Source organism: Tympanuchus pallidicinctus, unplaced genomic scaffold, assembly GCF_026119805.1.
Source record: "Tympanuchus pallidicinctus isolate F22 unplaced genomic scaffold, pur_lepc_1.0 scaffold22, whole genome shotgun sequence".
NCBI lineage: Eukaryota > Metazoa > Chordata > Aves > Galliformes > Phasianidae > Tympanuchus > Tympanuchus pallidicinctus.
This window is the reverse complement of record NW_026294739.1, coordinates 24,461,834-24,488,670: the sequence shown is the minus strand read 5'-3', so window position 1 is coordinate 24,488,670 and position 26,837 is coordinate 24,461,834. Positions and strand designations below refer to the sequence as shown.

Here is a 26,837-nt window from a genome sequence, read left to right as displayed (position 1 = left end):
TGCTATTCAGAAGTGGCTCAGATATAAAAGCTTGTAGCTCAGCGGTGTGTCCCAGTCGTGCCCAAAGCCTGTGGCTGCCCGGCTGTGGGGCTGGCATGCCCTCGTGCCCGCAGAAAGGAGCAGTTTCAGTGCCATGCTCTCCCATGCAGGATGAGAGGAGCACACAGGGAAACAGTGGCAACGTCTGGCAACAGCACCAGGAAGCACTAACACTTGCAGAGATCCCAGACTGTTCCTGGAGGAATAGGTGCAATAGTTTGGGACTGGCTCAAATAAAAAGGCTATCTGCTAAAGAGATCTTTCCTTGCTCAGGAGTTTCACTGTGCTCAAGGGGCAGTCGTGGTCTTTTAAGCATGCCCTTCCTTACCGAGCCTAAGGCTTCCCTGCGTACCTGGCCTTGCTGTGTGAAAGGGGAGCAGCCACCTCTGTCATCCACCAAGAATTCTCCTAAGAATACCTGGCAGAGAGACAGTGATGTGGGTAACAGAGCAATGCCACGTCTTTTTAAAAGTCTGAATTTACCTTCTGGCTGCTTCAGCTCTACATTTAATCCTTTGATTCATTATTGATGTCAGGGCTGCGGCGGTGCAGTGGGACACCTGATTCCAGGTATCCATTCACTCAGTTTGCAAAGTGCTGCGTTGAGATGAGTCTGTGGGTGGATGGGGTCCTGCAGGAGCTTCCTGAGGCTTGTGGCTAGAGCAAGGGTGGCAAGGCTGTCTCATGGGGAGCATGAAAACAGGAGATGTGAGATTTCCAGCATAGCAGAGCTGAAAGGCTGAGTTGGAAACTGATTTCTCTTGGCCTTAAAAATGCACGGATGGGACTGCTAATGCTGCTTTTTCTTCCTAACCTACTCAGGAGATAAAGCAGGGATTTCAGACTCCAATCCCGCACCTTCCCCCAGTAGTAAACACACGCAGCATTACCGAGTGATGTCATGGCTGGAGCACATCCCAGCGAGGCCAAGCCTGGATCAGGTTATATCTGTCTTCTCAGAATATTGGCTTACTCCCAGAGGAGCATATTGCCAGCTCAAGGACAGTGACTGAAGCCACCTTTCCCAAGGTCATCTCTCACACGCAGGGAGGACAGCACTTGCCTTCCCATGCATGGTGCAGCCTGAGCCACCCACGCAGGAGTCGCAGTGCAGCCATGGTGATCGCTGGCTGCACACGGAGCAAAACTTCTCGCCTCTCTCCTTCCTGGCACGGCTTTGCGTTGGCACGAGCAAGGCAAGGACCCCGGCACCCCCTTCCTGGTGGCTCATCATCTGCTTGCCTTTGAGGCACAGTGTGAAAGAGGAATAGGAATTGCGTCAACTCCAGCTATGTGGTATGTCTGAAAATAACCAGTCCTTGCAGATCTGTCACATCCAGGCCGGCGTCTTCTGGCTGAGAAGGTCCCAGACTGAGTCCCACAGACCTGAAATGCTGGTTGCTGCAGTCAGTGAGCCACCTAGGCTCAGCTAGGTGATGGTCTGTGCTGGAGCTGGGACCCATTCAGCTCTCAGTACCTTGCTTAATTAAATGGGGGCAAGTTTGCCTGCACTGAGACTGCAGCAAAAGCATAAGGCAGGCATAACAAAACCCGTTTGGCACCCTGTTGGGTCAGCATGGCAGAAGGCAGGACTGTCCTGTCTAAGCAAACTGCACAGCTTCACTTATAATTGGGCTGTAATTCTATTTTAATGATGCAACTCTTAAAAATAGAGAGGCTTAACTAGCAACAGGTCTAATCACAGAATCAGTAGAAGCATATTGTGACATGTCTTGAGCGAAGCTGAGGTAGTGAGGTGCACGGTGCTGGGACCCACAGCCCCTTGTTCCTGGTGCTCTTTGCTGTGATTGCTGCATCCCATGTTTTCCTACTGGAATTCTCACTCGTCTCTGCTCCGTCTGCACAGCCTGTGCTAGAAGGAGCCTTCCCCATCAGTCAGCATTTTTGAACAAGCTATTTCCTCCTTCAAACATAGCTGAAGTGTAAATGACCTCCCAGCGAGCATCCCTCTGCGTGGCAGGGGGAGATGTGACACCCCCCTCTGTCAGGCACCGGGCAAAGAAGGCAGCATAGGCTGGCACAGCACACGCCCTGCTATCATTCCCCAGCCTGAGGGCCACCTCAGGGCCACCACAGCTCTGCAGCACCCATCTCGCCATCGGCTTTGTGCCGTGTCGGACCCGGGCTCCTCGCAGCCTCAAAGGAGCCAGCCATGGGTTTTGCGTGGTGTGCAGGTGAACCTCTCTGCAGGCAGCAAATGTGTCAGGAGAGCCCAGAGCCAAGGTGGGCAGCAACGTGGCCACGGAGCGGCTCAGCCTTCTGGCCGTGCCATGCTGCACGGAGCGGTGTCCCCAGCTGTCACCACCGCCACACTGCCAGCTATGGCCAGCCCGTATGGATTAATTGCAACCGGTTTAATTTTGTGTCTGTAAATTAAGCTGTTTGACGATTAAGCCAGTGATACAGAGACACTTCCAGGAGTGAGGGGGACATTAACATGCTAATAGATCTTGCCGGTGGAAGGTTTGCTTGGATACATCCCAGGGGGCAGATGACAATTAACGTCCTGAGAGACTCTTCTAGAAAGAGGATGCTAATTCGGACCTGCTGGGAAGGAAGAGATCCTCCACACAGATAATTATTTATTACTGTTTTACGTAGCCCTGCAATCTGCACTTCCAGAATGCCTGACACACGTCAGATGGGCGAGCCGGCAGAGCCAGAGCCAGCGGGGGGGGAGGGCCAGAAACTGCAGAAACCAGGAGAAACGCAGCAAAGAAGAAATGCGTCTTCCTGCAGGGAGGCCCGTCGGAGGCAGACGGTGTTTGCGGACATCGGACCTGCAGCATCCCAGCACAGCAGGAGGCTCGCGTGGCAGCGGGGCTGAGGGCACCCGGCCGGCGCGGTACGCGGGGCGGTCAGCGGCGATCTCCCTCGGCGACGGCACGGCCCCGCTCCGCTTTCCGCTCCCCGTTGCCGCGGTAACCGCGCGGCGCCGCCCCCCGCGTCCGCCATCTTGCGGCATGGCAGCGCGGCCCGCCCGGCCCCAAGATGGCCGCCCGCCCTTCGCCGCCCGCTTCCGTCCCCGCTGAGGCCTGCGGCTCCCGGCGCGGCGCTCCCTCGGCGCTCTCTGGCTGCCGCCTCCTCCCGGGAGCGGGACATGGCGCTGCTTCGGTTCCTGCTGCTGCGGGGCCGCTGCGGCTGGCGGGCTAACCCCGCGGCGTGGGCCCGGCCTCGGCCCCGGGGCCCGCAGGTAACGGGGCTGGGCGGGCGGCCTGGGGAGCGGCGGTTCGCGGCTTTATTTTGTTTCTATTCAGCGCCCGTCGCACAGGGCTGCCGTCCGTACGAGTTGTGCATACGCTGCGCGGTCTGCCGCCGGGCCGTCGCTGAGGCTGGCGTTGATCAGAGGCTCTCGGCCCGGGGAGCTGAGCGGGGCTGGAGCTGCGCGGCCTTCGGGGCCCGTCGAGCCCCGCTCCGCAGCACGGCGCCTGGCTGACAGCGAGAGAAAAGACCGCTTTCCGTTCGCGGTTCCGCCGTCTCCACGCGTTCGTTTTACAGCGCAGAGAGCGGTGGGTAGAGAATTGGGAGAGGGCTTTGGCTGCCTCAGAGCAAGTCGCGCAATCCTAGAATCCTTATGAGGCGACCTTTAAAGGCCGTCTGTCCGACTCCCCTCCAACATGGACGCCGCAGCTCCGTCTGCGCTCAGAGCCTTGGCGGTCGGACATCCCTGCACAGCCGGCTCCTCGCCGTGTCACCGAGTGCCCTCTGAAGCTGCGCTCCTGCAGTCCCTGCACGGCTGCTGGCTGCTCGGAGTGCCTGGGAGGCTTTCTCCCGTTCCGCGATTGTGGAACTGTTGTAATGCTAATTACTAGCTGGGAGAGGCGATTTTTTTTCTCTAAATCCTCAGTAAAGGGTATGGGAAATTAAACGATTCTGAAGGTATCCGTGTCAGTGAATGTCATTCAAAGCAAATGTATCTTGATTCGATACGTTTCAATCCTGGGTCCCAAAATTTTAGGTCTGCAGATTGGAAAATTGCACAGAAAAGCCAGATTGGTATATTTTGTGTGAAACAATTCAGCTGTGGAGTCTGATGGCCTGATTTCAGCACTCTTTGAGATTAATTCACTGCCTGGGCATCCCAGCAGTCCAAGCAGGAGGTTGGAACAAGGTGACCTGTAAGGTCCCTTCTGAGCCAAGCCGTTCTGTGATTCTAGCTAGGCCTCCTGCAGGACCCAATGCTCTGTGCTTCAGTGCAGGGATCAAGCACAGGCAGCCCAAGTAGGCAGCGGAAAAGAACAGTTGTGGGGTTGCTGAGTGCATCATGCCAGGCTTTCCAGCTGCCTCAGTTCTGTGGTCAATTTAAATTAGCCCACACTGCTCCATCCCAAAAAGCACTGATGCCAACACAACAGCAATTGTGTTGCTGCCTAGCAGGTGAGGAAAAGGTGAGGGATTTTAACTTAGTTGCTGCTGTCTGGTTTGCTGCACAGCAGCTTGCCTCTGTGCCATAGAGGGAGTCCTACAGCTGAGAAAGGGGAAGGCTTGTGTTTACTCAAGGTATTAGTTTGTGTCAACTTTCAGATGCTGTGAAATTGCCCTTAAATGCCGATTTAAGCTGTAGGCTTGCTGCTGAATTCCCATGGGGAAAACAGTTGTGTTACAGTTGTGGACAAGGCTACAATGTAGTAATGCTTAATGCTTTTCTGCTATGGGGTTGTACTGCATCTGAGGAGTTGATTTCCCACCTGTCTCTACAGAGTTTAGAGCACGGCTACAGCAAGGAACACGGTTGCAGTTTTCAAGTGTCTCGAGTATATGTTTGTATTTATAGCAGTGCTTTCTTTAAACTGAATTGTAAACAACATCTTCACAGTCACATGGCAAGTTCATAGCACAACCAGGAATAATGTTTGGGCTTCCAGCTGCCGGCCCTGTGACTTACCCACAGTATTTTCATGTTCAGAAGTCTTTGTCTCATGGGATCTGGGGATGGTAAGCAGTCACAGTACTTTTCCAATAGCTGTCTTTTTTTTCTTTTCCAATCTTCCTCTTCAGGGCCTTCTGTCACAAACACTTTCCCCCACGTGTCAAGGTCTGGGTGGAGTCCTACTGAAACAGCGCCTCATTCGAGATCCAGCCAGGCTTTGGAATCTCTTGGGTGAGTCCTGAAGAGCAACTGTACAGGTGGAGGAGAAATTTCCTTCCTTGTCATTCCTCAAGCTGAAATCCAGCTGTGCTGTTCTTGGCTTTGAGATCAGTGTTCTGGCTTGTTGTTTGGTGGCAGAGAGGAACAGTGGCACCTTTCCACAAGGAGCTCGGTGTGATGCAGTAAGCACTGCAGTCCTTAGTCATTTAAGAACAGCAGACTTCAAACTGGGGAATCTTCCTGTGTCTCATTAGCAAAGCCTAAGAGGAAAATATCATTCACAGTGAGAAATAGAAGCTATCGTCCTTAAACCAGTTGCTCTGCTTCTCTCATTTTTTTGTGTTTTCTTGGCAACAAAGCTTTCACTTCATTGTTCTGTAGCAGCTACTCTGAGTTTGATCATTTGTTGCCATGATTTCTTGGCTTTTATTAGAGAATCCCAGCAGCACGTTCTGAGAAACCTGCCCTTAACTCCAGCACTCCAGGTTTCCTTTAGCATGCGTCTCCAGCTCCAGCACGAGGCTGCTTTTAACTGACCGTACCAGTTAACTTCAGCTGTGCCTTGGGGAGTGTTTGAATGTTCCAGTACTGGACACGTTTCTCCAGATGATTTTCTTTGCCGTACTAAAATCATGTCTGAACAAACTCGTGTCTTTAGTTGGATTGTTGAGAAGTATGCGTTATATAAGGAAACTGGAGGAGTCTGTCCCTCCCATTGCTCCCTCTTATGAGGCTGTCTCATTTTCTTGGCACGCAGACGAAGCTGTGCTCTTGGGTGGGTGTGGAACTTGGATTTCTGTGCACTTGGAGCTCCTGTGTTTCTGCTGCCCTTGGTCCACCTCTCTCTGTCACCTGAGGTCTGTGGTGGTGACTGTGTAACTCTGCTTGCCTGCAGGTAGCACTTACTATTTCACTACTTCAAGCTGCCAAAGGAGTAACCATAAGAATGGAGGATTCAAAAAGAAATCTCCAAAGGAGGAGGAGGGTATGTATGTGCCAAAAGCATGTTTAATGACACGAATCTGCTGTGAGGGATAAAAGTGGGCAGCATGGGAGGGTGATGGTAATGCTTATCTCTGGGCACTGCGGATTTGTTCCTGTGGCTAAGAGGCAGTGTGAAGGGGTGCACTGTCTTAGCTGCTGGAATGCTAACGCAGGCTGCGGAACTGATTTGTGAAAGGTGCCACTTTGCATTCTGTGCAAATAATGCCATTGATTGGGATTTTTTGCTTTAATTTTGCCACTTTACAGAAGGGAATGGGATTTGCAGAGTTTCAGTCTGGAGGTTTTGGTGCGGAGCACTGACTGAACGAGGAGCTGAATGTTAACGTGAATTGAAGCTGGAATCTCTTGTTCTGTTTTCCTTCTTTGTGGATGTGTTGGCTTCTAGAGGTGTACAGAGCTCGAATTTAACAACAGATTGCTTAGAGAGCTCTTAGCTGTGTTACTAGGGGCACTTGCTCAGACTTTCTCTTTTCCTAAAGCGGGTGTTCCTGGACACTGGGCTGTTGTTTGCTTTGGGTTGCTGTTGCATATCTTGCACTGTCTAATCCCCAGGTGTCCCAGCATGAAGGATATGCTGAAAATTGATGGCATCTCACTAATCGTGTCCTGAAACCTATGGAGCTGTGTGGCATGCCAGGTTACATGGAGAAGTCAAGGGGTGTGATGTGCCCTCTGTGCACCTGGAGCTATTGGGGGGAGGAGAGAGGCCAATGAAATGGCACTAAGAAGGAGCAGGGGTGTGAAATAGCACCTGGGTTCTGGCAAAGGCCTTGCAGGACTTCCACCAGGCCCAGTGTTTTGATCCCTGTGTCTTCTACCACTTGTCTCATACCAGTGGGTTCTCCCCAAAGACTCTTCAAATTGGAGCTGATTTGTGGGTGTCCCTTTTGAGCAGCGGCGTTGTTGGCAATCTTTTCCTATTTGTGGATTGACAACAGCTGTGCATTCCATTTCAAAAGTGTAATTTGACTCTTCTTTTCCAATTCTGTAAGGAAAATCCTCTGCTCGTTTGTGAATGCATTCGCTTTCCCTCTATCCTTCCAAGAACCAAAGTGCTTACAAGGCTTCTAGGATCTGAGTTGGCTGTTTTCAGACTCTGTGGTGCAGTTTTTAGCTGGAAGTCCCACAGCTGAGTTTACTTTTATTGGTTTCGTTTTTAAGAAAGGTGTCAGAAGTTGTGCAGACGAAGGCCTCGTCCTTGTGTCTTGTCAGTAGTGTTTGCAGGAGCATTACAGTGTTTGCAGGGAGGTGGTGGAGCCTCCTGCTCTGGAGATGTTCAAGACCTGCCTGGATGCCGACCTGTGCGACCTGCTGTAGGGAACCTGCTTTGGCAGGGGGTTGGACTCCATGATCTCTGGAGGTCCCTTCCAACCCCTACAATTCTGTGATTCTGTGAAAGTCCTGAGTGTTTTCTTCCTTCTGTGGCTTTAGTGATGCTTGCAGGGGCTGTTGCTGTCTGAGACTTGTTGGATGTCTGTGTGCTGCTTTGTCCTGAGCTGGGGTAAGCCTTGTGTAGATGGAGCACCAGACATCTGCTGCACGTGGGAAGGCACGTCGTGCTCCCACACGTTGTGCTGCAGAGTTTTACCTGGCTATCATCAGGTTATGCAGTAGCTTGGCTTCTCCCTCGTTGTCCTTAAACACAGTGGTAGAATCCTCTCGAATGAACTGACGTGTGAAGTGGAAGCAGTGAGAGGCTGATGCCTTCAGCCTGACCCGTGCCGTTGCACGCCGTCTCTCGAAGCCCAGAGCTGTGGCTTCGTCAGTGGGTCCGTGTGACATTGGTTGGGTGCACGGGGACACGAGTGCAGTGTGGCACAGTCCTCGTTGGAGAAGTGTGGCACAGAGCTGGGGCGCTTCTCGTTAGTGCTTCTCGTTAGTGAGACCACCCAGGCTGGCGGTGTGCGCAGCGCCTGAAGAACCGCGGCTGGTCAAATTAGTAAACAGTAACATGCTGCGTTCTGTGGCCTCTTTTCTCCTGTGATTAATGGATAGCTTGACTTTGGGAGGTGGAATGCTACCCCATGTCTCCAGGGGAATGTTCGTCTCTGCAGTAATTATTAAAAAGAACTCTTCAAACTGTCAGTGCAGCCCTTGCAAGATTTTAATCAGAGAGTTCAGATCTGGGGTTAATGGCAAATCATTGCTTCGTGGAGGCTCTCAGAGACTGAAGAGCTGGAAGAGTTCCCACAGCTGTTGCTGGTGAGTGTCACATCCAGTGCCTGGTTCTCATTTGCTGGGTGTTGTGGTGGGGAGGCTTATGGTGCAATGTGTGAATGTTGCCCTGTAAAGACGGTCACATTTTGCATAAACTAAGAGATAGATTAATTTTGTTCTTAATTAAATGCAGGGTGGAAGAAAGCTTTGCATCGTCTTGTAGCTTTCCAGCCATTTCTGAGACGACTCAGCGGTGGGTTGAACATCTGAGCGTTGAGGTGTGAGGTGCCCAGCGGTTCTCTCTGTAGTGACAGCATCCTCAGCTGTCTGTGCCTTAGAACGTGTTTGTTTGCATCCCATCTGAAACTCAGTACAGAGAAGTGCTTTAGGCACAGCTGGTGCTGAGATCTTCAAGGAGTTTGCACAGCCATAGACAGACTTTCTTCATGTCTGCACTTATTTCTCTGCAGTTTTCTTTTAAAACCCTTTTATTTACAACTTGCCCAGTAGTTGAGGACAGTGCCCTCACTGAGGCCTCTACCATGCTGTGTTTTAATTTTCTTTCATCAAACTGTGCTGGGTGTCAACCTGCAGGGTTTTCTTATTAATTGCAGTGTTCTCACAAAGCTGGATCTAGCAGGTGAGCAGAAGGCATCAAAGAAGGGGCGGATGGGCTGGACGCGGTGTCTGAGCTTGTGTTTTGGAATCACAACCTTATCTGAAAAGCAGCACTGTTTCTATTTAGGAACGAAGCTTTCCTGTTGGACGTGGAGCAGGGCTGAAAAATGATGCTGTGCATCTGAAGGGCACGGTGCTTTTTTTAGCGGCTGCCTGGGTCAGATGTTTGTCCCTTGGTTTTGTGGTGCCCTGCGTGGGCTCCGATTGGTGCTCCGTGATAAATGCCGGTGTCGCAGCGTTTGTTAGGAGCTGGCAAATAAATCCCATCTGAGCTGCAGCAGGCAGATGTGCCTGCAGTCCAGTGGCACAGAATTAATTTATTTCTGGGAGCAGAACGGTGCTTTGTATGCCGTGTTGCTGTCGGCTTTAAATTGCGAATCAAGAATGAGCAGTAAATGATATCTATTGAGAGCTTCACCTGTCTGTAGGAAGAGAGATCGGTCGTCATCTTAACGTGGGAAGCACTAGCTGGCTGCTGGCATTGAGCAGCACTGCCGGGAACTGTGCCTTTTCGTGTGCACCACCAAAGTGCTGGGAGCTGAAAAAGGCTGTGGGGGCAAACCCTGGGTGTAAACCATCCCTTCCTCTCGTGTCATCAGGTCAGTTGTGCAGCAGAGGTGCAGGAACACATCTCACGTTTAAATACCAATCTAATGTTAAAGTGATACAGACCCGCAGTATGGAGAGTTACCAGGCCTGTGTAAGAGTGAAGTCATACAGCGAGGGGGAGAATGTGCTGTTCTGTTAAGGTAATGAGATTGATTTGTAGCGTGTTTCAGCCCGTGGATAAATTGCACGTTGCTTCTCCTGTGCTGGTTTAGATTTACTGCAAATGCGGATATTTTCTTAAGTAGTAAAACTGTTGTTGGTCTTGTGATGCAGGGTGCCAGCAGATCAGGAGTGCAGCTGGAAGCAGTTATACCTTGCAGTGCTGTGCTGCATCATTGAGCAGTGCTGCTAAGGCTGGTTTTATTCTGCCCTAATATTTTTCTAGTAGCTATGGAACAGGACTAAGAGCAGCAGACAGGGCTAGGCAGAGCAGAAGGGTGGTACTCAGAACTGAGCTGTAGTCATGATTTGTAACAAGAAAGGTCTGATGGCTTTATTTGGTCTACGTCTGTAATAGGCTGGGGAAGTGAGGTAGTCCTTCATTTCAGGGCAGAATGGCAGTGGTGGGGTTGTGACAGGTATGGAGGACTGTGACCATCCAAAGTGCCCTGCAGCTGCCTAAAAACAGGGAGCTGCAAGATTGCTGAGTCTTCAGACGTGCTGAAATTTGACAGCAGTGGGCTTTTTTGCCTCGCTGGTGCTTTGGTTCCTCCTCTTCCCAAGGCTGCACTTAAGAGGCAATTCTCCATTGTCTGCAGTCTGTGTAGGCAGTGCCTCACTGCGTGGCTTTGGGGGCACGGGGCACAGCTGTGTGTAGCTGTGGTAAAACAGACTGGGTTGGAAAGCAGCAGTGTGGTGCACCCAGGTTATTGCTGGCCAGTGGGGTGCAAAATTGGCCTCTTTGCAGGTGGCTGCTAGGTTTACAACTGAGTGTGCTCTTATAGCCAGGCTTCTGCCCCGCTGCTGCCCGTGCGTACAGCCTGGGCCCTGGGAAGGCAGAAAGGGCTGCAAGTGTAATGTAAGCCAAAAACCTGGCTCACTGTGTAACCTTGAGCAAATCACACAACCGAGCTGCAAAATGGCCTGTGTGTGGTGCAGGTGCTGCCTCTGGGCACGGTGCTTCCGGGGTACTGCTGCACTCATCTCTGTACAGCACTGCCCCTCTGCTGCACGGAAAGCTCTGCGCTCACGTGTGGAAATTTTTCTTTGATTTAATTCTATTTTTTTTTTTCCCTAAAGAGGAAGAGAAGCGCAGGAGAAGGGAAAATCAGATGCACCTTGAACGCCTGCGGGCTCTGCTCATCATTACTTTAATAGTGCTGCTGTTTCGATTCACGGTCAGCGAGAACAGAGAAGGGACCAGCATCTCCTGGAATTACTTCATCAGTGAGATGCTGTCAAAGGGGGAGGTCCAGAGGATCGAAGTGGTTCCAGAGAGCGACATTGTGGAGATCTACCTGCACCCGGGAGGCACTCCGCGTGGACAAGTGGTGAGTGACTTTCTGCCATTGCAATGGATGGTCGCAGGTTGTCTTAGATCTGAGGTGATCTGAGAGAAAAAGAACTGAATTAGTAAATGGTTATAAAAGTCTAGCAGGTAAATTTGCTCTTTCCTCACTTTTCCTCTTTCTTTTGTGTGAAGCTCAGGGGGTTCTGTTACTCCTACCAACCTGGAATTTAAACTGTAAGAGTAATTGACAGTGACCTGAAGGGAATGTTATGGATGTTTAAAAAGCTGGAGAAATTCCCCAGTTCTTTCTCACCAGCTCTGCCTGGTTCATCGAAAGGAGTCAAGGTCTTGTTCCTAGATCTAGTTTAATTTTTTTTTTCTCCTGTTTGGATTTTAGGTTTGGGTGCTTTGTCAAATCAAGAAGGAAGTGCAGACTTCCTTCTTAAATCTGCTAAAGTGGTGAAAAAGAGCAAAGCTTATTCACATCTTGTGTAACTTTGCAGGGCAGCCGCCAAGAATCAATACAAACTAACTTGAGAGATTCAAATATTGTTCCTTGGTTCACCTCGCGTAGCTCGGTGATTTTTATGATCCATTTGCAAGCTGCTGGATGAAATTAATTTCTGAGCGAGACATAGGAAGGAACAACATCCAAAATGCCTCCTTCTCAATGATGTAGTTTTCCAGATGTATTACGAATTTTTGGCTGGGCCCAAAGACAGCCCTGTAATTGGGTTTGGAATGCTAACTCCATCCTGCAGCTTGCCCACGAAGACACGATGTCCCCTTGTTCCTACAGAGCTGAGACTCAGGAAAGCACAGAAGGCAAGGTCTAAGGGGCTGCAGAGACTGGCCTTGTCCCCGACTTCCCTTGGAGTCCCTCTGTTTGTTATCTGCCCATTATTTCATTGGTGTGGCCAACGAAGGACGTAACGATGCTGACTGTCCTGCTCGGCCATGCTGTGCACCCCTTCTGCTGGTGGTTGCCCTTATAGCACGCTCACACTGTCCTCATGCTGCTTCTCCTTGCATGTCTCCAGAACGTTACCCTGCTGTACACCATGCGAGTGGCAAACATTGACAAGTTTGAAGAGAAGCTGCGAGCTGCGGAGGATGAGCTGAATATTGATGAGAGAGAGAGAATCCCTGTTTCCTACAAACACCCCGGCTTTTATGGAAAGTACGAGCTGATATCATGCTTACTGTTTATTTTATGCTGGCAACAACACTCCTCACTTGGAAAGTTCCTTCCAACTGAACGTTATGTAAATAGAAAGCAAAAGAAGTGGTCCCTGTTTGGAGCAGGTCTTTCAGAAGTGCTCTAGCTGTGCTGTAACGTTTCAGAACTGAGAGTCCCAAGGAGGTGTGTGGAACCACAGCGTGTAACAGACCAAAATGTTTCAGCTCAGCGTCAGCAGCTCTGAGGAAAGCCTGTCAGCTGCTTTGTATTCTTGCATAGCAGAGCACCTTTTTGTCTTTATAATCCGTTATTCGAGTGCAGTAATGGGTCCTGTGAGATAGGAATCCTGACTCAACCCGTGTGCTGTCGGACCCTGCTGAATGGTGGTGGTGCAGTCGGCCTTCCCCCATTTAAACGCCTTGAGGACGGCCTGCAGCCGTGGTTCAGTCTGCAAAAACAAACACCCAGTTTGGGCCTGTTCCCCAAATGGCCGTGGCTCAGAGGACAGCCTGTGCTGGTGCTGGCTCCTGCTGTGAGCAGCATACTGAGCAGAGCAGCTCTGCTGCTAAGACGCAAAATCTCAGTGAGAGAGAAGTACTTCTGTTAAACTTTCTGTTACCTGAACCCAAGATCTTCTGCTTTTAGAAACAATAGTAATTAAGAAGTCAGTGCTCAAATAAACAGCAAAGAGCAAGAGAGAAAGTCTGTCAAAAGACTGCCGTGCTCCAGCCAGGCTTCATCCTGTTCTTCCCTGTGATGTACAAGTGTGGCTGTTTGCTGCTGATGTGGTTTATTTATCCTCCTGTTAGGGCTGGCAGCTTGTTTTTACAAGGTAGGATTTATGGAGTCCAGGGCACAGGACTGATCTTTGGGGCTTGCTCACTGGGCTGTTGGACAGACCCACCTCCAGCACTGATGGCTGCTACTGCTGCAGAAAGATGCTTTCCATCAGCGTATGAGGCTGGTGTTTGGAGAGCTCTCAACTCATTGCTGAGTCTGAAGTACTGGAGATGCAGCACGGTAGTTCTGCTTGCCAAGTAGAGCTGTCCTATATCCTAACAACCAAGAAAGATAGTTTCATACTGCTGCAATTGTCTGCCAAGGTGGTCTGGTCACCTGCTTGCACCCCATGCAAAGATCTGCATCTTATGCTTACAGAAGCCCCAGGGGTTTGCAGTGTGGCATCATTCCCCTGATGGTGGGGAGGCGGCCTTTCCTTGCAGGTGCCTCACCAAAGTGTGAAATAAATGCCATGTTTGTCTATGAGGAAGATACCTGGAGAGCAGTTGGTCTAATTGCTTGTCCTCTGAGCAACATCTTTGCAATTTTAACGCATTACTTACATGGAGATAGGTAAACTTCTCAAATTGCTCCTGCAGGATGAAGTCTTCAGTTCATATCGAGGGCTTGCCAATTTTTGTCAGACTTTTAAGAAGAGTAAATTGGACTGTTGAAGTCAGCCAGCACCACCAGCTGCTTCCCTTGCTCCTGAAAAGAGTTCTTTAGAACACACAGCAGGGTCTGAATCCTCTCTGAGGAGACGTCAGAGTCAGGAGTTTAACCTGCGAGGCACTGTGTACTTATGGCTTGCATTCAGTTTACTTTCAGAGCTGGGCACTTGATGCATTTCAGAATTAATCCTCTGCTTGCACAGTTGACAAATTGGAGGTGGCTTTCAGCTTTCAGCGTTGCCTAGGAGCTCTCACTGAGAAGAAACAAATGCAGCTGGGGATAATATAGCATGTGCTGGTCCCCTTGTTTCAGTAAATCATTTATTTCAGAGGCATGGCACACATATTCCTAGTTCAAAGATAAGGAACTGAAGTGAGGTGAGGGCAGATCATTTCATGGGGTCAAGCAGGGCTCGTGCAGCAGAGCAGGGGGCTGAGGTAGGGCTTCTCAAGTCCCAGCCCGGCATCTGACATGTCAGATAATTTTTCCTCTTATTAAAAGTATCCTGAGTGTAGAGCTCAGGAAGTTCTGTCCTCAGCATGTTTGTCTCATAAGCGCATTAGGCTTGCACTGCCAGCTTGGCTCTGCCTCTCCCTTCTAATGCAATAGTTACTGCAAAGGATGCAGAAAATTCGTTATGTTGGTTGCTGGTCCTTCTGTCAGAAGGACTTGTGAGAGACTGGGCCAGGCTGGGCTGAGCAGGCTGCATAGCAGCTCCATCCTGGAGGCTTGCACTGGGATTTTGTGCCAGGAGTGGGCAGTTAGAAGCAGCTGATGTTTCTGGACACGGGGTGGGACTGCCAGCACCACCAGCCCTGCTCAGGATGTGATCTGGCTCCTGAAGGGCCTGCCTGTTTGATAAGCAAAATGCCTCTGAAGCAAGGGGTCAATGGGAATTGCTTCTGCAGCCATAGCAGCGTGGGTCAGTGCCTTCTGTGAAACTTCAGAAGCTTTGCAATGGTTGGGGCTTTGTTACACCTGTATAAATGGATGCTCGTGGTTGCGTTTCTAGCCTAAGGGTCAGGACCTTGTAAAACACTACAAACAGGAACACTGCGTCATATTTACTGAGCTGTGGCTGCATGCTGCAGTTTGTACCTGTCTCGCCTTTGTCCTTTCAGTGATGTCATTTCCCTGGTAGTGACACTTGTGGCTGTGTCCATGCTGTGGAGCCTCTTCCGCCTCATAAGGGTTGCGGGCCGGGCAGGAGGATTCAATGCTTTTGTGAGTATCCTGGCTCTTTCTGCTGCTTTGCATCCTGTGAGTATTGTTGTCCCCTGGCCTGACCTCCTCCCTTTTCCCCAGCAAAGTCAACACAGATTGAGAGTTAACTGATGCCAGGGACGCTTCAGTCTTGATACATGTCGTGTCTTTTCCTGTCCTGATCGTCAGACCAGATCGTACAGTAACTGGCCTTAGTGGAGGCCCTTTCTTTCCCCAATGGCAGGAAGGGCTGAGCTCAGTGAATTTGCAGTCCAGTTTGCTCTGCTATTTTCAAAGCTCGTTAATGAGTTGCAGCTGCAGATGGTGTTTTTCACTGGGTCCTGCCAATATGCCTCCCATACAGCCAGGAGTAGGGATTGCTGCTTTTTGCAAAATGAATTCTCAATTTATAAAGTATGTTCAGATTCTGGATTTCATTATGTGTTGGCCTGTTCCCCTCACGCCACATGGCTCACTTGCAACATCAGTTAAATCTCCTCCTACCCTCCTCCCTTGCCCGGATCAGCTGATGAAACTGTGTAGAAATCAGCCCTGGGTGTGCTGGTATCGACCGCAGGGGCTTGGGGCTGAAAATAGTGGTGTATTCAGTCCCTTGCTGGATTTCCCACTTGGTATCCTCTGAAGTTCTCTTCTGGCTTTGAGATTCTCTTTGTACAAAGGGGTACAGCTGCTTGGAAGAGAATAGTTTAAAGAAATGCTGAGTAATGAGGGCCTTGAGGATTCATTTCTGCCCTTGGGTAAGTGGGGCAGCAAGGCCCTGCATGTTTAACTCTTCATTTGGATAAACATGTTTCTAAGGCATGAGAAGCTGTAAACCTTCTCAAAGCAAACAAAAAGTCCTGAGTAACTGTTTTCAGCAGGACATAATGAGCAGTTACTAGCAGAGTGTTGAACTGAACTCTTGTTTTGGCTGTCGCTGTGGCTTAACACACACCAGGAGGCTGAGATGTGCTGCCTGTTCAATTGGAGAGCCTGCAGTTCTGTCCCTGGTGTTGCAGGAGGAACTGACTGGACACTGGTGCAAAATGCCTGTTTGCACACGTTTGCAGGGCAGTGTTGGTATTTATTTACTTCTGATGCATACTCCTTAAAACTGTACCTGCTGGATGTGTTAAGGACCAGAGCATTTAAGAGTCTGGGGGAGAGGATATTAACTCAGGTTTGGGGCATTCTGCGTGTTTTTATTAAGTTTTTCTACTCGGTCTGTGGGAAGTTGAGCTGGGTTGTGTTGAAGTACTACTGCAGGTTTACTTTTCTTCTCATCAAATATTGATCAGTAAAGCTCAAGTCAGCAGTCTGCAGTCTGGCCTGAAGTGTTTCCAGAGCAGAACTAACTACCAGCAGTGCATTGGTGGGCGTTGTAATGGTCTTTGTTAGGGGCAGCTGTACCTGTGCTGTCGCTTGCAGTATAGCAAGCAGGCTGTCCAGTGAGCATCTTCAGTTCTTGTGCTGCTTTCCACAGAATCAGCTGAAAATGGCTCGTTTCACCATTGTGGATGGAAAATCCGGGAAAGGGATTGGCTTCAAGGATGTAGCAGGAATGCACGAGGCAAAAATGGAAGTCAAAGAATTTGTGGACTACTTGAAGGTATAACAAAGCAAGCAGTGCCTGTTTTCTGGGATAGAAGGTTAACCTGGGGAGGAGAGAATATTCATTCTATCATTCATTTTATCACGCGTGATACCGAGCAGCCTTTGTTTAAAAAAAGCTGGAAGCTTTTTTCTGCTGTGATCAACGTGACTCAGTCTCTACTTCCAGTTCTGTAACAGGCTGCAGATGTGGCTGCTCCTATTACGAGCTCAGGGTCGGTCAGGATGAAAACAATGTCAAGAAGTACTGGAAAACCACGTTCTTGAGCAGTTGTGTGATGTGAGCTGAGGATCTGACACAGCTGTGTTGTTCCTACAGAATCCTGATCGCTACCTGCAGCTCGGTGCCAAAGTGCCCAAGGGTGCCTTGTTGCTTGGACCTCCAGGCTGTGGGAAGACGTTGTTGGCCAAGGCAGTGGCCACAGAAGCACAGGTGCCTTTCTTGGCCATGGCAGGCTCCGAATTTGTGGAGGTGATAGGAGGTAAGCTTTGCAGGAGGGAGGGGATGGAGGTTGTTTGGAAAATGCTGTCTGGATCCCTCAAAAAGGAGAGTTTCCTCCATTCTTTGCATGAGGAGAATGAGTTGGGTATTTCTGCTGAAAACATACAGGTTTTCAGTGATAGCAGATAGTTAATTATGTAGTCCTGAAACATGTTTTCTCTGACTTGCTAGTTGCTTCCTTCTCACAGAGGGAAACCACAGGTCTCCACTTGAAATCCTGACTTGCCTCTACTCCATGTTGAGCAGGATCTGAGGAGCTGAAGATAGGAGTTCTGGGGCTGGTTCTTTGTGTCTGGCACGTTGAAGGGGTCATACAGTGAGGGTTTGGTCAGGATTGGGTGCCTTTTTGGATCCGTGATTCCTGCTCTCCAGCTAACAGTTTTAGCTGGTTTGGAGCTGATTTCTTCTCTTTTTGTGTAGGTCTGGGAGCTGCACGAGTCCGCAGCCTGTTCAGAGAAGCGCAGGCTCGTGCACCCTGCATTGTGTACATCGATGAAATTGATGCTGTGGGCAAGAAGCGCTCGACTAATGTGTCTGGTTTCGCCAATGCTGAGGAGGAGCAGACCTTAAATCAGCTGCTGGTGGAAATGGATGGTCAGTATTTCTTCCTTGGCATTTGAGCCTTTGTTACCTTGAAGATCCGGGCACGTTGTTCTGTTTGAATTTGCCATGCCTCCTTAGTGTTCTCAAAGTATTCAGCGTTGCATTCCCTGGAGCAAGGCTTGCTTGTACTTCACAGCACATTCAGTCCGTAAGCTCGGCACTACAGCTTGCTCATGTTTGTGTTCAAAGACCTCTGTGTTGGGGACCCCTTTTGGGAAGGGCTGTGGCCCTGAAGGCCAGGTGAATTTACATCTAGCAAACTTCAAAACCCTGGAACCTTGAATGAGCTATTTTTGTGACTGCACTCCTACAGAGTCAGAAGAGAATGTACTGTCACATTCAGAGTGAATTCGCCCCAGCAACCACACGAGTGTCCACCTGCTAATAAAACTGATGGAAAACAGGCACTAGATATCAAGGCTGGCAGAGGGCAGCAACCCCAAGGATTCATACTGCAGTGAATGGCTTCAGTTCAGGGGTGTTTTCCCACTGTCAGGTGGAGAGGAGTTGTTTGCAGTACTGAGCAACAGGAAGAGAAAGAATTGGCAGCAAGGGCAGTAGTGTCTTCAGCTGGTAATGTTTAGTTCCAGCTGGCCATTAAAAGCTGTCGAATCCCTGCTTACTCTGTCTGACAGGTAGTGTTTTAAAGCCTGACAAGGGCTGAAGTCTAGTTGTTCCAGAGGAGTTCATGCAATGAAATGCATCCATTCTCCTTTCTTTGGCCTGTTCTCATGTTGCTTGGCTGCAGGATGCCTATCTAAGGTGGGAGGGAGAAGCTTTGCACACAACTCCTGGTTAGGTGCTGCTCTTCTGGATGCTTTCTGAATGTATTGCATATGGAATCAACCCTTTCTCAGACACGAATGTCAAAAAGAACAATTCTTTGTCTGTTCTTAGTCATAACTCTGTCAGAGCCTGCAGCCCTAATTCTCATTGCTTTTGTGGCTAAATCCTACAATTGCAGATCAGCATGTGTTTATATCTGTCTGCTGCTTTGTGGGACAGGCCTGTTTTCCCTTGGCTGACCGTAAATGTGGCACTTACCCCATCAGTCTCTTCACAAGAGAAGTTCTGCACTGAAACCATCCCTCTTTCTCCAGACATGTATGTGTTTTTTACTGAGTTTTTACAGCGAAGCAGTGGGTGCAGCCCTGCTGAAGCAGAGCACATCCTGTGGTTCTGCAGCGAGGTTGCTATGGAGTGAACCTTCCACTCTCAGGGAGGAAGCTAGGATCTGTAAAGTGCTTTCAGGAAAGCATCAATGTTCCTCTGTACTGAGGGTGATCTGTAATGCTGGATCTCTGCCTGCGCTGCAGAAGGAGAAGAAATTGTAAGCAGGAGCACAGCGCTGAGCAAACAGGATAGAGGTGCTGCTGTACTGAGATCCTGCAGGACTCTGCCTCAGCCCAAGTGCCAGGGAGCTTCTGGAAGGAGCGCTGCGATCTGTAAGCAGGTCCTACATAACCAGGCACAGATCTGGTTATCAGAGGAGCATCCGTGAAGCGTGTGATGCTGTGTAGGACCTGATGTGGTATAAACACGTGTGCAGCTTCCTGGGACTTTGCACATGCTCTAATTTGGGCACTGTAGCCAAGCATATGAACATATTTGGAGTGAGTGTAACTGCTTACAGCTGTGTCTGTATAGCATTGTCTCAATGGAAAGGCCTGTAGTAACACACAGAACAGCAATCCCAGCTTGCTTTTGGTTTTTTTTTCCCTCTTGACAGTTGCAGGGTGAAGTGGCAACAGGTTACCACTGAATCAGATGGAGGCCCATCTGTGTGTTCAGGAAAGCGTGGTCAGTACACATCTCAGTGTTAGAAATGGAAGTGCCTGACTTCCTGTGATCTGCAGAAATCAGGAGCTGTTCCTAGAATGTTGCTTTGTGGCGAGTTTCAATTAAAAAATCAGGGCACAAGTCATTGAAAAGTGAGGTTAGAAAGTAAGTATTATCCTTTAATGCTTTAAGAGTCCTTGAGGAAAAAACAGCTTCTGTACAGTGTGCTGCCTAGCTGATTCTAAAATGGGTATTGCTTCATGATTATCAATTTGTATCATACAGGTCGTGTACTGATCCCTCACTTGCTGAATGCTTTATCAAACATTAAAAAAAATAGCCTAAGGAGTTTACAGTGCCAGATGAGAGGCAGCTGGCAAAGGCTGTCAGGGCAGTGCAAGCATCGTGGGCTTACTGTTGGCTTGTATGCATAAGCAGTGATCTTGGCTTGTGTTATTGAACTGCTGTCTAATTGTGCATGTTACCTCGGGGAGGTGCCTCTTGTTGCCTCTATGTCCATCATTACGAAACAAAGCTTTCGGGAGGAAAGTGAATTTTAAGGAGATGGAGAGTTTACCCAGGCAGAAGTGGAGGGTTTGTGTGTGATGAGAGCCCTGAAATGGGAGGTCACAGTTCTCTTGTCGCCGTCTTGAGCTTAATTTAAAGGTTGAACTTGTGCGAGGTAACACCGCAGAGCTGAGCTGATAATTCGAGAAAAATCAAGTGCAGAAGTAGATCTGTGAATCATCAGTTTAGCAGTGATTGTGGGGTTTGTGTGTGCGAATGAGATGACTTGGAGCTGAGGTACAGGAAGAGAAGGAGGGGCAGAGCCAAGGGGAACCCCTGCTGCAGGCTGGAGGGACGGTGAGGGCAGCAGGCGAAAAGTCACTGTAGGAAGCTGTAGGGGTGAGATGTGGAGTCGGATGCTCTGTAATTCTGGTATGCAGATTTTAGAGTAATTGTGCTCTTTCTATAAGCGACCTCGGTTCGCCTCCTTCTGACAGCTTGCTTCGTGTTCTGGAGGCGTCAGAGTTCGGTGGGAGAAGGGGAGGGACTGGGCTGAGCTGTACAAAAGCTGACTTTAAAAACCAGAGCGACTCGTACTCCAGCCTTTGTCAGAACAGGTGCCTGTGCTGAATAGTGAATCTTCCCTCACAAATCGCAAACAAGCGGAAGAGGAATGTGACCCAAATACCTCCCCTGCTCTGAATGCGTTTGCTGGGAGCTTGTCAGTCCTGGGCTGATCTGCTCTTTTGTGAATAAAGATGCGAGCCAGTCCTGTGAAGTCCTCAGACCTCTCCCCTTGTCTGTGCTGGGTGCAGGTTTGTGACCCTGTGGCTTCCCTCACAATGGTGGCCCCTTTTTCAATGGTATTGTACACAAACGATGCCCGAAATGCTTTTGAATGAATGGCCAACAATGCAGAGGAGCTGCCTATCAAATGCGCTGTGTCAGTGGGCAGGAGGGCACTCAGCAATTCAACCGGACCCTCCCCAGTTCCTTTTAGAAGTGCCTGAAGTTGTGAACATAGATGTGAAGGCTCTCTTGGGCCAAATTTTCAGAGCTGTTTTTAATTTGTTGACGTGGCTGAGGTGGTGTTTTTGTAGCCTGTTCTCATGACTGCTCGTTGTCTGTGGAAGCCAGCGCCCGTCACGTGCCAGGTGACATCGTGCTGGGAAGCGTGATGTGACTCAGGCTGCTGCTGTGGATTTCTTGGAGCTGTTGGGCGCTGCTGGGAAGCAAGTGGGGCAGGAGCTGCAGCGAGGAGGATGCACTCCGTGGTTCTGTTTTGATTATGCTTGTTCTAATAGTCAGACCTATTTTAAGGTCGAGCTTTCCCAGCTGCAAAGCTGATAATGTACTGTACCATCTAATCCTGCCGTGTGAATGAAGCTTGCTACCACCCAGGTGCCTGCCAGTCTCTCTCCTTGTTTATCACACTCCAGAGCACAGTATAATACACACCTGAAGAACGGTCAGCTTCATCCTCTGCAGGAGCTTATTTAGACAGCGTCCTGCAGGGAGGAACAACAGAGGTTTGCTGCAGTGCGAGCTGACAAAGCCAGTCCTCTGACTTACCTGTAACCTTAATCTCTCTGCTGAGCTCTTGTACGCTGACACATTTGGCAGCTCTTCCGGCCAAGCTGGAGAGAGCTGAAACCCACCCAGCTTACGTGCATGGAGCTGCTTTCTGCAGTGTGTGACTTGGCAGCCAGGGAGCACACGGGACGAAGGCGTCCTTTCCCTGGGAAGGCTGTGAGTGCTGGGGCTGCTGAATCTGCTGGAAGCAGGTGACTCATAGCCAGAGGCCTCCGGGCACCTGGTGGAATGTAATAAATAAGCAGTGTGGTTCAGTGATTCAACATCATCCCTGGCTCCCCACCCAAGCAACACAACCGCTTGCCCCTTCCTGCCCTCCTCCAGCTGTTTGTGCTCTGCCTTCCCAGGAAAGCCTGTCTGCCTTTGGTGCCTCTGTACTGCTGGCTGCTCTCACAGAGCCTGTAATTCCTGATGCTCCCTTCATCTTGAAGACCTGGAGACAAAACCGTGTGACTGTGGCTTGAGCTAGTTTGTGCTGATCATCACTGCAAAGCTGTTTGGTCACATTCTGTCCCTGCCTACATGATCTCTGTGGTGTACGTTTTGCAGGGTTGGTCTTTGCACTGCTCTGGCCCTCAGTGTGCCTGGATGCCTCTTGAGTGATAAAAGATGCAGATCAAATCATGCTGTGATTGAGTGGCGAGGCTACGTCCTGTATTCTTGTGTTAATCCCATTCGGTCAGAAGAAAACCTATTCCTTCCCTGGTGATGCTGGTAGCCTGTCTGTGATTGAAGGCTGAAAGTGAATGAAAACTGAAAGGGTTTTCCACAGCAGTGCTGGGGAGGAAAATGCTATTTCAGCTAACAAATATTGTACAGCTGGAACTAAAGGAGCAGGAATTGGCTTACGGCTGGGGATGAGCAGGCGTGTCCGAACTCATAAGAACAGATTCTGTTCCGGTTTCCGGTTGGAGCAATTTCAAAATACGGCAAAAGAAAACCCAACAAAACAAAGTTGGGGCTTAAAGGGAATTCCAGTATGCCCACGGTGGCTGGGGTGAGCCGAGAGGTTCCTTCCTGCTCCTAGCTGAAGAGGACGCTTTCTCAGCCTCAGCTGCCCCAAAGGATGTTGTACATGCGTTCTGCCTTTGTGATAAAGCTGTGTGAGAGGTTCTCTGCATCCTGCCCTCCCTCACCCCTTGCTGTGCTCGCAAGGAAGTCTCTGTGATGGTGAAAACCTTCACTTGTGTTTTCACTTGTCTTGCTACAGGAATGGGGACCACAGATCACGTCATAGTGCTGGCTTCCACCAACCGTGCTGATGTTTTGGATAATGCCTTGATGAGACCTGGCAGGCTTGACAGACACATCTTCATTGATCTTCCAACACTCCAGGTATATTCCATCATCTGTCCTGTCCTTTCTACAGTGTTCATGGCTGAAGTGTCCCAGTCCTTCCCTTGCCGATCGTTCATTGGCCTGGCAACCACTGAGTTTGGGGCAGATGGAGATGGCATATGAACCTCAGCAGCAAATTCTTCTGTGAGGTTCTCTGCCATGCAGATGCAGAATTTGTTGTCTTCTCTCCAGGAAATCAGGAGCCACCTAATTGGCAAAGCTGGCTTGTGTGGGGAAAACTCAACTTGTCGTGTGCCTTGAGCACCGTTTGTCTTGTAGGTTTATCATCCTCACTTTCCTCATCAAGCTCCTCATTTTCTTCCAGGCAGCCTAAGTGACTTTCCTTCTGAATGCTTTTGTAAATCCATTTATTAGAGGAGTCTGTCATGTCCCCTGTGTTGACGTTTGTAGTGGAGCTTTGCAAATAGGCTCAGCTGCAGTGAAGGTCTGCCTGCTCTGCCAGCACAGTCTCTTCTTCTCCCATCTGTGCTTTACTGTCATCCTCAGAGTTTTCAGTTAAAATACCTCAAATGCCTGATACAATCTGGCACCGGAAGCATGAACTCTGCAGCTGCCCTGAAGGAGGAAAGGGAAAAACCCTGGCAACTGAGCCCATTGTTTTAATCAGGATCTCCTGGGCCAGCTGAATGAGTCATTGCTTGGCCGCTGGCCAGCCGTCAGCTCACCCCCACCTCTGTCTGGGAAGTGGTCGAAGGCTGAGCAGCTCGTAGATGGGATTCTTCTTTCTTGCAGTGCAGGAGGGAGCAGGTAGCTGCATCCTGAGCTCCTTCCTGCAAGTGCTTATATGGTAAGAGCAAAGTTAAAAGACAGATCAGAGTGAAAGTTAGAAGGGGAGAGCGGCCCTGAGAGAGAAAGCAGTGACTCACGGTAAGCCTCCGTACATCTGTTCTGAATTTGAGAGCTGGGTGTTTATCAGGGCTCCTGTAGGACTGAAGTGCTGTAAGGACAGCCCTGCCCTCTGCTGGCAGTGTCACCGTCCCTGCTGCCAGAGGTCTGGCTCTTCCTCTGCTCCCTGCCTTAGGGAGCATTGAAGCTGCCATGTTAGGAAGCTTGCTGGCTCAAACGTTCACTGTTGTGTAAGTGCTCTGTGCTCTTCGCAGGAGAGAAGAGAGATCTTTGAGCAGCACCTGAAGGGTCTCAAGCTGATCCAAGATGCCAGCTTCTACTCGCAGCACCTTGCTGAGCTGACTCCAGGCTTCAGTGGTATGACACCTTGTATCCTTGAGGGACTGTTCTGCCTCTGCCTTGCAAATTCAGCTACGTGAAGCTCCTCAGTAGCTTGGGTTTAGGAGGGTATTTTGGTCTCAAGGGTTTTTTTTTTGTTTGTTTGTTTTTCTTCTTTCCCTTAAAATCCTCCTCTCTGCTTAAACAGGGAGAGCCTAATCAGCTCCCTCGTGAAAGGAGCTGCAATGAGCAATTGTTTCTGGCTATTTTCAGTGTCCTGCAATTTCTGGGAATAGCAAGGTGCAGAGGCTGGAGAAAAACAGGCTATTACAAGTGCCTGGGATCCTAATTCCTGTTAATGCTCTTCTCCAAGCTGTTGTTGAAGATAAGGCGTTGTACTTCACACTGAGATGTGGAAAAACACCTGTGTTGGTAGGCATTACCAGGAAAGCAGACAGGAGAAAGGAGCAGCAGTTCCTTCATCTGTTGGAGTAGAAATTGGATGACTCTTGAGCCTGCTTCCAGGGTCAGTCCCTGGGAGTTTTAAACATTGCTGAGCAAGGGGCTCCAGAGTTCCTGTTTATGTGGAGTTCCTGGAATATCCTTTCTGGGTTTCCCCTCTAACAGGCCCCAGCACACTGCCTCTTCGTGACTTCTTTCAGCAGCCCCCCACCACCATCACCCACACACACAAACTCAGAACAGATGTTCTTTCTCTTCTGCACAGAGGTTTGTGTGGTTGCTGCATGAACAGTGCAGCAATCCATGCCAATCCAGGCTGCCCACAGCACTCCCCTGTTGTTAGAGCCAGCCTTGGCTTTAGCCTCTTAATTGATTGCTGAACTCTGTCCTCTGTATGGCAACACCGTGCTCATTGCCAAGGCAGTGGTATTGTTCACATCCAACGTAAACACCATGGCTGAGATTCACTCTCTGTTCCCAAGGAACAAAGAGGAGCTTGCAGCGCAGGCTGTGTGACTTCCTTAGGCCCTCCTCCAGATCTGTTCTGCCTTATCTGTCTGTCATACACCAAACCCGATGTAATTCTTACGCACTCTTGCCAACAGGAGCAGACATAGCAAATATATGCAATGAAGCTGCTCTCCACGCTGCCAGAGAAGGTCACAAATCCATTGATACTTCCAACTTTGAGTATGCTGTGGAAAGAGTCATTGCAGGTAAGCTCCTGTTACCTCACTGATGTGTGCTGCATGCCATGGGAGAAGGCCCAGGTGACTGGGTTGTGTTCCAGGGCAACAGCTAGGATCTCTCTGTGCTCTTTCTTGTCTGGAAGATCTTGAATGCAATAATCACAAATGAACCAGCCTTTCTGAATCTGTAGGCAACCTGAACCAGCAGCTCAGGAAAGATATTCAGTAGCAAAGCATATACACAGAAAGAGAGGGGGAAGATTCAAAGCTGTATTTGTTTTTGAGCTGTTGGACTTGATGATCTTGAAGGTCTTTTTTAACCTGAACGATTCTGATTCTATGGAATATATGGCTTTTTAATTAAATGTTATATATATACATAAACATTTTAGGGAATCTTAAATAAAATAGTGGAAGTATCTCTGGGGTTTTGTTCTTGCTCTGGACACCTGCTACATAAACATGAATAGCAAAGCAAATAGGCTATCCTGCCCCAGCCTCAACAGCAACAGGAAGAAATGAGAGATTTTTCTTCTTGGCCTCGAAGCCCAGACTTTGATGAATTGGCAGAATAAACTGAAAGACAGTGGAGCACTGTTCTCTCTCTGAGAACATCCTGTCAGCCTTCCCCTGTTGCTTGTGCAAGTGCCAGCAGAGAGGAACCTCTGGAGCCTGCCGTGGGGCAATATATTATAGGGAGGGGGAGGGAGAGTTCCCAGAAGGCTCGACCTCACCTGAGGGGTTTGAATCCGGTGCATTTCTGTCTGCACTTTCCTGCAGGCAATCCCTGACTTTCATGGTCAGACATTTAGCTGCTTCCAGCCTGCGGTGTCATCACTGGGGCTGAGTCTGGGCAAACAGCCTGGTGTTCTGTAGGAAAAAGGGTGTTCCTTCAGGGTCAGGTGTTCCCTGGCACAGCGATCGAATTCTCACCGTTTGCTTTTTATCAGAAAACGCCCAAATGTGTCCTTGTTTAAGAGAAGGTGTTTGAGATCTCCTCTGTTTTGCCTGTCTCTTACAAACGTAATCCTGGGAGTGCTTTGGGGGACAGAACACACTTCCACGAAGCCCAGGCTGCGTGCAGCACCTCCCAGGAGTGGGCAGTGAGACAGCTCTCAGTGCAGAACAGAAACCCTAATAGCTATCACATAGATGTGCTTTATTTTTCCATCTGCAAGAGAGAGTACTGAACTTGCAGGGATTGCCTTGACTTTTCTTTCTGAATTCTGCCTTTTCCTTAGTTCCCCAGGCATGGAGGACAGGGCAAAAAGCAAGCAAGACCGCAGGGGATGTGCAGCAGAGGGAATATCTGGGATTTATGTGGTGGCCATGAGAGGGCATGGGCTTCAGCAGCTTCACTGCTGACAAGCTGCCTTGCTTCACTGAGGCTCTGTGACATTTGGGAAGCGATATCATCTATTTGTTGCTTAATCTGATCTTTTCATATTAGCAAGACCTGGCTATTTTTTTTGCAGAACAAGTCTAAAAGGCCCTGAACAGCCCTCCAGGCCCTTATATTAAGTGTGCCCTTGCCACGTAGTGGGAATGCTTCTGGGTTTCACAATCCAGTTCAATATTTCAGTCGCTATAAAAGCTTTTCTTGAAGGAAACAAGATATTACTGTGCTTTCCATTATAAGCTTCTGGTTTTAATAAGGATGATGTGGAATCAAAAGAGAACTTTGC

At 49.5% G+C, this 26,837-nt stretch overlaps 1 protein-coding gene across 2 annotated transcripts in view; it reads left to right on the top strand.

Moving 5' to 3' along the window:
* Positions 1-26,837, top strand: part of SPG7 (SPG7 matrix AAA peptidase subunit, paraplegin) — a 37,287-nt gene that overhangs the window by 3,356 nt on the left and 7,094 nt on the right. Inside the window, exons 1-12 of one of the 2 annotated variants that reach the window (XM_052685705.1) lie at positions 3,030-3,253; positions 5,059-5,161; positions 6,045-6,134; positions 10,838-11,088; positions 12,089-12,228; positions 14,802-14,904; positions 16,367-16,492; positions 16,814-16,976; positions 17,417-17,590; positions 22,689-22,813; positions 23,938-24,040; positions 25,069-25,179. In XM_052685705.1, coding sequence (XP_052541665.1) covers positions 3,161-3,253; positions 5,059-5,161; positions 6,045-6,134; positions 10,838-11,088; positions 12,089-12,228; positions 14,802-14,904; positions 16,367-16,492; positions 16,814-16,976; positions 17,417-17,590; positions 22,689-22,813; positions 23,938-24,040; positions 25,069-25,179 — 1,582 coding nt within the window. In that variant the 5' untranslated portion in view covers positions 3,030-3,160. Of the gene's footprint in view, positions 1-3,029; positions 3,254-5,058; positions 5,162-6,044; positions 6,135-10,837; positions 11,089-12,088; positions 12,229-14,801; positions 14,905-16,366; positions 16,493-16,813; positions 16,977-17,416; positions 17,591-22,688; positions 22,814-23,937; positions 24,041-25,068; positions 25,180-26,837 lie in introns of those variants that run through there. The other variant, XM_052685704.1, reaches the window with a different exon arrangement.